Consider the following 14,079-nt stretch of genomic DNA (forward strand, 5'->3'; position numbering starts at 1 on the left):
CTACATAACAAGTGACGCGATTCCCAGCAGGCGGGTGAGCGTGACCCGTATCATGTAGCCATGTATCCTGTACTGTCCATTATAGGAGCGCACCAAGGAGGTCATAAGATGAGATATTGGGGCTCACTCATTACAGGGGTGCTGCCAGAATTCTGGTATAAGTTGCGCCTTTTTTTTTGGTGGAATTCAACTTAGATAAATTTACTATTGATTTGTGCAAAAAAGACCAGATATTACGCCTCTCACCCCAACTTATCAAAAGTGTCTAGAAACGGCGAAATTTGGGCGGAGGGGAATTTAGAGCAGGCCAGCACAACTTGGCAGTAAGTAGGGGCCAAAATTAAAATTGGCAAACCTCTTGGGGCCGCAGGTTCATAGCGGATCAATTTATAAGTAAGCCGCTAAAAACCTGTTCGATAGTTTAGGGATGAAACTATTTTGCAAACCCCAGGATGCTGTGCGGCTGGTGAGTAGATACCAGCATGGACCTCAGTTGGTTCATGCCACCATTTAGGACTCCTTCATATGAGCGTATTTGTGCTGCGTGTTACATGTGCAGTATTTGCGTGTGTAATATGCACTGAATAGAACCCATTAATTGCAATGGGTTCGTTCACATGAGCATAGATTTTCACGTGATGTGTGATCACATCTGCCGGGCCACATGTGGCCCCACGGGCCATATGTCATGCAGGCCTGGTTTAGAGACATTTATGACATGCAACTTTTTAAAAAGTCACTGAATTTGTCAGAATCTCCCTCCAGTAGCTGGCTGGTATACAAGACTGCACATCTTGAGGGCTCTTTCACTCGAGTGTCCTTTTGATGCGATGTAGCCGCACCGAAAAAATGCGGCTATTAAAACCAATGGTTTCCTATGGAAACATTCAGATAAAGTAATTTTAGTTGCGCACAAAAAGCGCTCCGCCAAAAAAAAAGGACCTCAGCGACTGAAATTCAGCACCTCCAAATCCCTGTAGGCAACTTGAACCTGTGATAGCACTTATAATACATTGCAGTACTTCTGTCGCTAATGATAGTGATTAGAGGCCATTTAAAGGGTTAAAAGGAGGGATTGCTGTTCTCACCGATCCCCGCTGTTGCAGTGGGAGGCTGGCTGGCTGTCAGTCACAGCCAGCTCTGGCTGGGGATGATGGCATGGGTTCACCTTCTGAGCCTGCATGATCCATAGGGCGTAAATGTTTGCCCATTCGCGTGAACGGCTGCCTATCCTTGATGTACATTTACGCCCTGGGCTGGCAAGGGGTTAATTGGTTCTAGCTAGTAACTTAGCATATAGTGAGGAAGTACTGAAAAACTTGTTTGCATTGCTGATTAATAATTTGCCACCCAACCTTAATCCCTATTTTAGTGGTCATAATAAACACTTTTGGCTTTGGTTACTCCATCGGCTGTATCGTTGTACTTGCGTCGCCCTGCCTCGACCCGCAAATAGGCAAATGGAAAATGACAGCTATTGTCAAGGACAAATGATGAGAACAAAGTCCTCCTGTGAAAATGAGGGACAGATGGTTGTCAGGAATCCAGGAGGTGGTAGGAGGATGTAAATGAGCGGCTTTGCTCTTGTGCGGTGGCTAATTCCACCATGTTTGGGTGGAGACCTCTCAGTCGACCTCCTCGGAGAATAAACACAAGGTCTAAATAAAGCCCACAGCTTGTTGTCCAGTGCGGCAGACACGGAACCTGCCAGAGAAGTCATGCCTTGGCCATCTGCCTGGCCTCGGTGCCCTCTATCTGCCACGGGCGACTTCATACATGACTGCTTATTACTTACATTAGTAGTCGAGGGGAGCCATGTTTTCAGGACTAAACATTCTGTTCCGCTGCTGCGTCTGCTTACTAAGTAAGGAATTCCATCTAGCAGCTGCCAAACGGTCTTAAAATGATGGCAATCAAGAAATAAGAAGATAATGACCCGAACGCAGAATATCATAGAACAGATTAATGATAGTAATTTTAATTAGACACGATATACAGTGCAGAGAAAAGTATTTGCCCCCTTCGGGACAGTCAAGCCAACAGCTGCCATGCAAATGAGTGATATGCTACCAGTGGCAAGTTTACAAGAGGATAGCGGGCCATAGTAACAAAAGTGTGCTAGGGCATAAGAGCTTCGTGCTACATATGTCGCCTAATGGCGCAGACCTGCAAGAGACTTTATATTAGTAAGGCTTCTTTCACATGAGCGCATATTGGCCGTCCGTTTTCATGGCTGGCCGATATGCACTGTGATGTGATGCATTGGATTCCAATGCATCAGATCACATGGGCGTATTTGTGAGACATAAAAATGCCCGGCTAAGCCAATATAGCACCGGGCATTTTTAAGTCGAGCCCAAAAGATAGTCCTGGAACTATCTTTTGGGCTAGAATACGTCCAGCCGCTGCATGGGCTCCTATGGGAGCCCATGGCAGTGGCCATAGGTAGGAGGGAGTTTAGCAGCATGGCTGCTAAACTCCCTCCCTCTGTTCGACTCCCCTTCCCTGTGCAGGCTCACCTCACTTCTTTGCCGCTTGTTCTGCTAAGCGCTGATCCACCCCGCCTCCTCCCATTGATGGCTATAGACATGGGTGGAGCTAAGCGTCCGCCCTCTCCCTGTCCCTTGTCCATAGCCATCAATAGAAGGAGGACCGACACTGAGCTCCGCCCTGCCCGGTCCTGCTCCCTCCCAATGCACAGAACGAGCTGGGAGGAAGAGAGGTGAGTCTGCACGGGGATAGGGGAGGGGAAATGGGAGATAGCCTAGTGAGGATGGCATGCATGTATCCCTATTCCACACCACCTCTACTTGAGCCAACCTAAGCAACCAAACACTGTGAATCAGCCAAACCAAATAACCAATCATCGTGAATGTGGAGGTGGTGTGGAATTTAGTTATACACGGTCAGCGCATTTGCTCCGGCCGCATATTAACAATTTCTGGAACTGCTCAGCCGTATTCAGCAATTACAGCAATCTGATTGGGTCTGATTCACAATTCCAGCAACCTGATTGGTTGTTTGGGTTGGCTGATTCAACCTAATTGGTTGTTTGGGTTGGCTGATTCAACCTGATTGGTTGTTTGGGTTTGGCTGATTCAACCTGATTGGTTGTTTGGGTTGGCTGATTCAACCTGATTGTTAGGGCTGAGCTGTTACAGGAATTGTTAATATGCCACCAGGCCATATGAACAGGCGCACAAACGTTTGATTGTGGCCCCGTTCACCAGTTTTTACGTCCCCGACAGAGCGTATATCGGCCGGCCGTGAAAACAGCTGGCCGATATCTGCTCCTGTGAAAGAAGCCTAAAGTTATGAGAGTAAAGAGGATAGGTGATTAATAATTGTTCGGTGAGGGATCTCTGCCGATCAGCTGATCCTCCGACCTACTATCAGTACGTTGGGGTCAGATGTTCGTATTAGTGGTCCCAGACAGATGTGTAATGAAAGGCATAACTCCCATTTTAATGAGAGTAATGCCTTTCTAGCACACTTTTCGCTCTGACTACTGGTGCGGATGTCCAACTTAGCTGCGCCATTTTTACGATTTTTTCATCTGGCATTTCATACTGGATTTTTGCCGTGGGCTCTTAAGGGAGCCTCCAACACAGAGGTAAGTAGAGCCTGACATATCCTACACAATAGTGCCATATGGTGAACAGAGAGTTCAAAAGATGACATTAATACAATACCCAAATAATTTACCAACTAGGGCAGAGTAAATAGAGGCAATGGAGCAAATTGACTTAAACTGGTGTTCCACACGCCAGTCTAAGTAAAGTATGGATTGAGCTAAGAACGACTAAAGCCTTAAGAGGCGAAAACCTTTTAATACGTTTGTAACATCTAGCGGCACCTAGATGGACAGATGGAGACCTGTGCTAGTTAGGAGCTAAAGTAGGTTTCTGCTATAGTTTACAACAGTTTCTGGTGTAAATCGTAGGAAACTTGATGCGCACGTTCCCATCCCCTAAAGCTAGGCATGGACCACTTTTTTAAAAAGAGACAGGGACAGGTATAAAAGCTTCCTTTTCTTCACCGTAAACCTAGCATACAGGGCAGAATACATATGTCCCAAGCTACTGTCCAAAAACTGTATTATATATTGCGCTAACCTTACAACAGCGGTACAAACTGAGGCCTTATTCACAGGAGTGGTTTTATGCGTCTAATTTTGGTGCGATAAAAAAATTGCGACCATCTGAAGCATTGGATTCCAATGTATTCATTCAGATTGGCATAAAAAACTTGCGCCGGGACAAATGGGACATTAGTGACCGAAAACGGCGATCGATTTTATAAGCTGCCAGGAAAAGATAGGCTTGCCCTATCTTTTTGCCGAAATATGCTGGAAGCTCCCATAGACTCCTATAGGAACTGAAAAAAAAAGAGGAAGGAGTTGAGTAGCGTCCAGAAAAGATTATAGCCAGTTCTAGTAAAGCACTAGAAGTCATTCTGAGGATTTATGCTGACCGAGGGATGTCCGCGCTGCAGCATATTTGTCCGCTAATACACTGCAGCTACGATTTTCGGGCAGTGTGAAAACACATATGCTCATGTGAAAGAGGCCTCAAGTGTCTAAATGTGATGAAGGGGATACCTCTAGTCGATACGCCAAGGTTTGCAGGGGTCCAAAGAGATAAGTGGAAGGAAATATGAGATCAGCATGTCGGAGGATGAAATCATTTGAAAGCTGATTATGGACATTAGCGCAAATGTAGAAGGCGCTGAGAAAGCAATTGTATCATCTATATTTTTTGGTCCTTTAAAGTGGTATTCCGGTGACATCAAGATATCCCATATCCACAGGATAGAGAGTTGTTTGCGGATCGGAAGGTGTCCGACCACTGCTGATCACCAGAACAGAAGATGCTGTGTCCCCCAAGAGACTGACAAAGTGAATGAAGTGGCAGCATCCATGCTCGGTCACCGCTCCATTCATTTCAATGTGAATGCCAAAAATAGCCGAGTTCAAGCACTCAGCAGTCTCAAGCGCGCTCATTGAAATGAATGGTGTGGTTGTTCAGTATGCACGCTTTTACTCTATTCCTTTTGCATTGTCTCTTAGGGGACACGGGTTCACCATTCTGGCGATTAGTGGGGGTCCTAGCAGTCAAATCCCTAGAAATCAGCAAGTTATTCCCTATCCTGTGGATAAGCCACTAATTCTACACAAGTTAATGGATTTTGTACATACACTGACTGGCTCCTTCATTAAAGCTCCCGGACTGTGTAACACCCCAATGAACTTACTGTATGTATGGTCGGAGGCCTAGACTTTGTCATGGTGACGCCACACTCTAGTTGGACACTCCGGATGATAACACAGAAATAACAGAGACAAGTCCAGTTTAGTTTAGTAATCTGAGAGTGAGCAGATTTACTAACGTTGGTATTTTCATCAAAGGGTTAACTGTACAATACTTTGAAAACATATTTGTAGCAGGTAGTCAAGAGTGCAGTAATGAACAAGCAGAATACAGGAACGTAGAATTCATGTTGCTCTCACTTCAACTCTCTCTCTCTATTTTCCTGAAGATTGATTTACTGGACAATTTCCCCACTAGTGAACTTAGGTGAAACAATTTAGTTGTATTTGACTGTAGGATTTTATAAAGCAGAGGGACAAGTGGCTGTATGGCTAGTCTGGGCTTGAGCTTCACCGGGTAGCTAAAACTCCCTGTTAGATGAAGATGGACCTCTGAAAGGATCTTCGGTATTCTCTGCTGTAAGAAGTCAAGGGAGCAGGTTAATCACCACACTCGACCTTGAGAAACACTAACTGCTGAAGTACTCCTCCTTGTCGACTACAGAACTGCAACCTCTCCTTACTCACTCCTGGCTGAGTCTGACTAACTGCTCTGCGTCACTTGCTTTTATAGCCTCTCTCTCTCTCTCGCACTCGTGCATAGGGACTTGTATGTTTGCTTTCCGCCCTTGGGCTCTGCACCAGTAAGATTAAACCTGACTGTCAGCCAATGGGAGACAAGCTGACATCAGGATTGAGCTCTATGACTAGAGCAGAAGGGGAGACACACGGACTCTCCTATAGATGGCACCTTCTGTATACAGGGACAGCATACAGACAGGTGAGACAGGACAAGTGTACCGTGAGTGTTCTGTAGGACCTGCTGGGCAACTACACTGCTCACAATTGGCGCTTCGCTTTATGAAAATTATCCCCATGACCCCAGAGTGCAGCATAAAATCACGCGACAAGTTTTCCGTGGATCAGTTTCAGTGGGAATCGATATTAGATGGGAAAATCCAGCGATTGGAGCGACTTCCAACAAGATCTCATTATCTGTGCTAGACTAGCTGGAGCCAGGATCTCACTACCAACCTTGTTGGCTTTTCTCATGCGATGGTGTAAAGAGTATACCAAAAATGGGGCGGTCAAGGAAAAATCAACCAGCAAAATGGGATCCTAGGGACAAAAACAACTCGTCATCGAAAGGGGTCAGAAGAGGATGTCAAGAATCATTGTGATGAACAGGCAATGCACACTCAAGCGAATTGCAGTGGAATACAACTCTGGTGCTCCAACTAGTGTATCCAAACACACAAATCGCCGTTCCTTAGCATGGATGGGCTATAACAGCAGATGACCAGTTCCGGCACCATTGTGTCTAAGAGAAACAGAAAGTCGAGACTCTAGAGGGCAAAAGAGCACAAAAATGAAATGGTATCACTGAGCAGCAGAAAAACATCTCCTGGTCAGATGAAACATATTTCTGCTGCACCGTGTTGATGGGAGGTCAGAATTTGGCAAAAGCAGCATGAATCGCTGACCCCTTCCTGTCAGGCTGGTGGAAGTGCGGTAATGGTGCAGGGAAGGTTTTCTTGCAGTCTCTAGGACCTCTGATACCTGTAGATGGACACCACAACAAACTGCTGCAGTTCTCAAATCCAAAAGTGGTCCAACATGTTGCTAGATGGGGTCTGTAATAAAGTAGCCATCCATTGTAGATAGCATATGAGATCCTATATAGTGTGGATTTGTCACTCTCTCAGTGCTGGGATGCTGTAAAGCATTTACACTTGGCCCTTTGTCTTTAAGCTTCCCAACTGGTAACAAAGCACATTACAAACCAGCAGCAGATGATCATTTTCATTGAATAACGCTAACACTGCACCGTTCTGGGAATCGTCCCGGTGACACCGGAGTGACATTACAAGGGTAAACACACATTAAAATGGCTGCAATGGGCCTTTGGATGCTTTTCATTACAGTACAGTAAATTCACTCTACACCGCAAGAATGACATTATTAGCCGGGAGCAGTGCCAGGATTTCATTTACATAGTAATGAGGTTGACAATTGCCTACAAAAGCTTAAAGGGATGGTTCCCTTTGGATGGCACCTTTGTATTGGGCAGGTTCTTCGGTTGTGTCGGTGGGAGTCCCATCTTCTACTGGTGGGCAGGAAGATGGTTTTTAGATTGCTGCATGGAAAGCAATTACACGATGCCCACCGCGATCAGTAAGCATCTTTGTAGCGCATAGACGTCAGTAGTAATAGGGCTCCTACCTATTATGCGCCATTTATAATAATAGTGTCTTCTTCTGTGGCACAGAGACCTACAGTCCCCCACAGGTCTACTTCTGAACCCATTATAGATAAACCCTTGCCCCCATTTATTCTTCAAAGGGCATTTAAAGTGATGACAGCAGTTTTGATCGGTGCTGAGACCCCACCAATCGCTAAACTGAATAGGCAGGAGCATTCATCTGAGCGCTGTTCCGTTTCAGCACTTTCCGTCACTGCTCGGAATAGTGTATAATTGCCATAGAAAGCTTATGGAATGTGTACACGGTTTACGATGACAGTCCATTAGAGATGAGCGAGCACGCTCAGATAAGGCAGTTACTCGAGCGAGCATCGCTCTTCTCGAGTAACTGCATTCTCATCCGAGCAGGCTCGGGGGGGGGGGGGGGGGGCGGGGGGGAAAGAGGGAGAGATCTCTCACTCTCAAGGGAAATGCAGCTGCAGTTTTCATGAGCCTGTGAGACAATACCTCTGCAGCACCACCTATTGGAAGGCAGTATTCCTGCAAGTCAATGTCAGACTTTTTAACAAGCCTTGTAACAATGACTGGGAATTGTGAGCCAAAGCTAGAAAAAACAGTCATTGTCTGACATTGTTCCATCTTACATTTGTATATTTACCAGAGGAGCATAGATGGGGATGGCCTTATTAGGTCACACCTATTAGGTGCTCTCCCCAAGGAGAAATGGTACCCTTCCTGAACCACATCTATAGGCCTCTCACTACCAAAGCAACAAACCTGCTGCAAACTGATGAGGAACAATCACCCCGAAACAGCTGTCTGTGCATGGTTATTCTGGCTTTGGCTCACAATTACCAGTCCTTGTTACAAGGCTTGTTAAAAAATCTGAGATTGACTTGCAGGACTGCTACCTTCCAATAGGTGATGCTGTAGAGGCATTGCTTCATCTTCCCATTTGCATATTTCCCAGAGGAGCATGGACGGTCCTATAAGTTTCCTCACTCCTACAAGGTGCTCTCCTCAAGAAGAAACCTGACCCACTGCATGCTGTGAAATGGGAAGATGAGCAACAAACATAAGACATCCGATTGTGAAAAGTACAGTTTAGGGCCCTTTCACACAGGAGCAATGATCACTCAGTGAATGGAGGTGGAGTGAGCTGGAGATCGTTTCCACCCGCCTCCATTCACAGTAAACAGGCAGTCGATCATAGATGAACGACTGCCTGTTTACAAGGGCCGATTGTCATTTGATTTTTATTCCTGCAGAAACTGAACAATGAACAAATGATCATTGGTTGTTCAGTCGCTGCAGGCGTTTACACTGAACTATTATTGTTCAGATTGCCGCAATCCAGCGAGAATCTGCACAATGATCTATAAGAGGGACCTGCTACCTGCAGTCATCCTAGGGTACCTTCACACAGGCCGACAGTCACCTAAGTAATTCCTCATAAGAGCAATTACAGGTGACTGTTGGCCCATGCAAACACAGGACCCAACAGGGCAAGTCAACTTTTTGGGGTCGACAGGGCAAGTCACTTTTTGGGGTCCATAGGTTTTTAGCTCACCTAAAAAAGCAAGCAACTGTTGGCCTGTGTAAACAGGAAGTCGTTAATCTATGTACAACTGTCTGATTTTTCTGAATGGAGATAGTCGGCCGGAAGAGATCTCACACGCTCCACCTCTAGTCAGTGAGCATCATCACTCCTTTCTGAAAGCAGAAGAGCGATAGTTTTTACGATTGCTGTCAGTTGCTTAGACGCCCAATGGTCATCTTATAAAGTACCCTACTATTGGCGAAATACCCCCTTAAGTCACAACGACTGTGCCCTATAGAGCACCAAAACTCCTCTGAGTATAGTCTGAGATTTCCAAGACTGACTTACGGCACAAGTCTCGCATCACTAAAATAACTTCCACAACAAATGACAGGCATATTTTCACAAGTGCTTATCATATTCCTTAAGAACGTGACTCAGTAAGACAAATCTGAATTCTGAACTTTCTCCACTATAACGTCACGGAGCATTTTGTAAACTCAGTGGAACAAATCAACTTCGCTCCATGACTTATGACTGAAAGTGTCCCTGTCGTTCCCGAGCAATGGAGGCTGCCATTTTGCAGACTAAACCAAATATGCTGCATCATGTAATAATATCTACATAGGGCCGGCCTTCAAGAAGAGCAACAACCTCCTGCATATTTGCCATTTTTAGCTGTGTTAAGAATTTCAGCCCATGGAATACCGCCATATAGTTGCAAATAATGTGTATTATCCAAATACTGCCATTAGAGAGCCATTATAGCTCAAATACTGCAATTATCCCAATTAATACCAACTGCACCACTAAACAGTACTGGGTGGTTTTAGTTTATTCTGTTGGTCATTGCCTTCAGGGCTTCGCCAGTAAATGGGGGCCCAGGGCAATTAGTATCTTTCTATCTCATATCTATCCATCTATCTCCTATCTATCTATCTATCTATCTATCTATCTATCTATCTCATATCTATCTATCTATCAATCTATCTCATATCTATCTATCTATGTATCTCATATCTATCTATCTATCTTCTATCTATCTATCTATCTATCAATCTGTCTCATATCTATCTATCTATGTATCTCATATCTATCTATCTTCTATCTATCTATCTATCTATCTATCTATCTATCTCATATCTATCTATCTATCTATCTATCTCATATCTATCTATCTATCTATCTATCTATCTATCTATCTATCTATCTATCTATCTCATATCTATCTATCTATCTATCTATCTCACTCCTATCTATCTATCTATCTCATATCTATCTATCTATCTATCTATCTATCTATCTATCTATCTATCTATCTATCTCATATCTATCTATCTATCTCATATCTATCTATTTCATATCTATCTCATATCTATCTATCTATCTCATATCTATCTATCTATCTATCTATCTATCTATCTATCTCATATCTATCTATCTATCTATCTCACTCCTATCTATCTATCTATCTATCTCATATCTATCTATCTATCTATCTATCTATCTATCTATCTATCTATCTATCTATCTCATATCTATCTATCTATCTCATATCTATCTATTTCATATCTATCTCATATCTATCTATCTATCTATCTATCTCATATCTATCTATCTATCTCACTCCTATCTATCTATCTATCTCATATCTATCTATCTATCTATCTATCTATCTCATATCTATCTATCTATCTCATATCTATCTATTTCATATCTATCTCATATCTATCTATCTATCTCATATCTATCTATCTATATATCTATCTATCTATCTATCTATCTATCTATCTATCTATCTATCTCATATCTCTCTATCTATCTATCTCATATCTATCTATCTATCTATCTATCCCATATCTATCTATCTATCTATCTATCTATCTATCTATCTATCTATCTATCTATCTATCTATCTATCTATCTATCTATCCCATATCTATCTATCTATCTCATATATATCTATCTCATATCTATCTATCTATCTATCTCATATCTATCTATCTCATATCTATCTATCTATCTATCTATCTATCTATCTATCTCATATCTATCTATCTCATATCTATCTATCTATCTCATATCTATCTATTTCATATCTATCTCATATCTATCTATCTCATATCTATCTATCTATCTATCTATCTCATATCTCTCTATCTATCTATCTATCTATCTATCTATCTATCTATCTATCTATCTATCTATCTATCTATCTATCTCATATCTATCGATCTATCTCATATCTCTCTATCTATCTTTCTATCTATCTATCTATCTCATATCTCTCTTTCTCTCTATCTATCTATCTATCTCATATCTATCTCTATAACACATTTCATAAATGCCTTAAAACAAGATAAAACAGGTCGACTTGGAACAAGAACCTTCTTTAACTTATTTACCAAACCATATAAACTCAGGAAGGAGAATGATTGATGCCATCTGAGCTAATTTTAGATGCCAACGTCTGTCCGCGTAAACTTGCCCTTTGCCCCTTTAAATATCACGCTGTACTGAATAAACCAAAGGGGGTTGTTAACTTTAAAATATTTTCCTGTAATACGGCGCATTTACTAAAAGAGAAGAAATCTTGGAGGACCATATAATGGTCCTCAGAACGACGGCAAGACTGATGATGTTGACTCGTAATCCTGGTAGACGTGTGGTCGGTGCATACAAGACATAAATCAAGTGTCACCGGGACGCGCGCTCGGTATCACAGTTTGCATCATCACTTTTCAAACTTTGCATCATCTCAGCTCCCCATGGACCAGGCATGTCATGTATCCATGAGAAAAGTATCAAAAATAAATAAAAATAAACTAAATATAGAAAAAGTAACCCCCCCAATAAATCTGTTTTTGGGAAAGCGGGTTAACAACCACTATGGCCACTGAAGCATCTTCCACTGGACCATTGCGTGACTAGGTAATTAACATAGGGAACGGTGACAACCCCAATGGGATATCTAATGGTGGCCACATCAATTGTCACCCAGCTTTCCCAGAAACAGATATAACAATTCAGGAGGGGGGGGGGGGGGGGCATTAAAAAATAGACAATCATCATTACCTTCCAAATCAATGATGGCAAGAACAGCGCTCGTTATGGCCTCTCCCGCAGGATTTTGAGCGACGCAGGTGTACACTCCAGCATCTTCCATCTTGCTGTCCCTAATACACAATGTCCCGTATTCCTCTGCTGCAGGATCCAAGGGCTCTTTATTTTTGTACCAGCTTAGATTTGGCACGGGGTTCCCTGATACCGCCACCTTCAGGCTGATATCGCAGCCTGTCCCTATGGCAGCGTCTTTAAGCTTGCGGACAAACTGTGGAGGGCACACTTTGGATTGCTCTTGATCAGCCATCAGTTTTGGTCTCTTAGGGGTTACAGTTGGACTTGGTGGAGCTGCAAGCGTCTTGGTGGAGGTCCGAGTTGAAGGGATATGGGTGACTGGAGTCCCCTGCTCAGTTTCATTTGCAATCGTTTTCACCTGGGCACGGTGCATAGTAAATATGGAGGCAGGATCCTATTCCAGGTAATGGGAAGGGAGAACTAAAAGTTGCAAAAAAGTCCACAAGGTTTGCTCTAGGAATCCAAAGTTTTGTCAACTGTTGGCGCCAACTTTGCTCCAGCAAAATGCAAATCAATATAACAGAGAGAGAGAGAATATGAGGAGGGGGCACCAGCCTCAGGGTAATAGGGTGACTGATGACTGCTGTGTTTGCCTATATCATCCAATAAATCTCTTGCTGATGGTCAATACAACTCTTTGATTTGGGAGTCTGTACAGCTCCCCAGTATCGATGCACTTTCGCACTTCCTCTCCTAGGCTGGGGCCTATGGTGGTAAAAGACCTTGTACATGCCCTTAGGTCTGAGCCCCCTCTTCTTCTTCTCCCTCTTCTCTTCAGCCTGCGATCTGCAAAAGAGACCCTGCAGACCTGCTGAACGCATAAATGAGCCCCCCACCCCTCCTTCGCCTTTTCCAAAAGTGGCACTGACAGCTGCCTCCCCTCCTGATATGTGACATAACTTGGCTGAAGCTTTTCACCCCCCTACTCTTCCTCTTCTTCCTCCGTCCTCTGTCCGCTACTCCCCCCACCCCAACCCAAACTCCTTGTGCAAAGAATAGAAACTAGGCAGGAACTTACCATATTCAGAGGACAGGGTCTGTGGCGGCACACACGGGGCAGCAAGTGGCTGTAAAACGAAAGAATTCACATTAGAAAATCAATAATCAATAAAATGTTTAAAGGGAAATGAAACGTGCCGTGAACGTTTTTTTGGAATGCACGTATATCCATAATGGCAGTGCTAGAGGGCTTTTTCTCGTGTCCATATAAAACATTTGATTTGTCAGATTTTCTTGGAGCGAAAGAGCTCATTGGTATCTGTGTCGGAGGTTGAGTCCGGAGCCTTCGTCGCAGATTTCCATTAACCCCTTCAGGACCAGAATTTTTTTATTTTTTTTTAATTATCACTTTTTGGTCTCTTGCTTCCAAATACCATAACTTTTTATTTTCTTATTGACATAGCTGTATGAGGGCTTGACTTTTTGAGGAACGAGTTGTATTTTTTAATGTACCATATAATGTACGAAAAAACCTGGGGAGAAAAGTAGGGAGTAATTAAGAAAAAAAGCAGTTGCACCATTTTGGTGAATTTAGTTGTTACAGCGTTCACAGTGCACTAACAATGATATATGAGTAAAGATGAGCGAACACCAAAATGCTCGGGTGTTCGTTATTCGAAATGAACTTCCCGCAATGTTCGAGGGTTCGTTTCGAATAACGAACCCCATTGAAGTCAATGGGCGACCGGAGCATTTTTGTATTTCGCCGATGCTCGCTAAGGTTTTCATGTGTGAAAATCTGGGCAATTCAAGAAAGTGATGGGAACGACACAGCAACGGATAGGGCAGGCGAGGGGCTACATGTTGGGCTGCATCTCAAGTTCACAGGTCCCACTATTAAGCCACAATACCGGCAAGAGTGGGCCCCCCCCCTCCCAACAACTTTTACTT

The 14,079-nt window shown here is 43.5% G+C and overlaps 1 protein-coding gene across 1 annotated transcript in view; it reads right to left on the reverse strand.

Moving 5' to 3' along the window:
- SPEG (striated muscle enriched protein kinase) overlaps positions 1–12,965 on the reverse strand; it is a 406,747-nt gene extending 393,782 nt beyond the window's left edge. Inside the window, exon 1 of the mRNA XM_066575507.1 lies at positions 12,127–12,965. Within this exon, the coding sequence (XP_066431604.1) occupies positions 12,127–12,562 (436 nt within the window). The 5' untranslated portion in view covers positions 12,563–12,965. The remainder of the gene's footprint in view (positions 1–12,126) is intronic.
- Between the last annotated feature and the right edge of the window lie 1,114 nt (positions 12,966–14,079).

Source organism: Eleutherodactylus coqui, chromosome 8 (genome assembly GCF_035609145.1).
Source record: "Eleutherodactylus coqui strain aEleCoq1 chromosome 8, aEleCoq1.hap1, whole genome shotgun sequence".
NCBI lineage: Eukaryota > Metazoa > Chordata > Amphibia > Anura > Eleutherodactylidae > Eleutherodactylus > Eleutherodactylus coqui.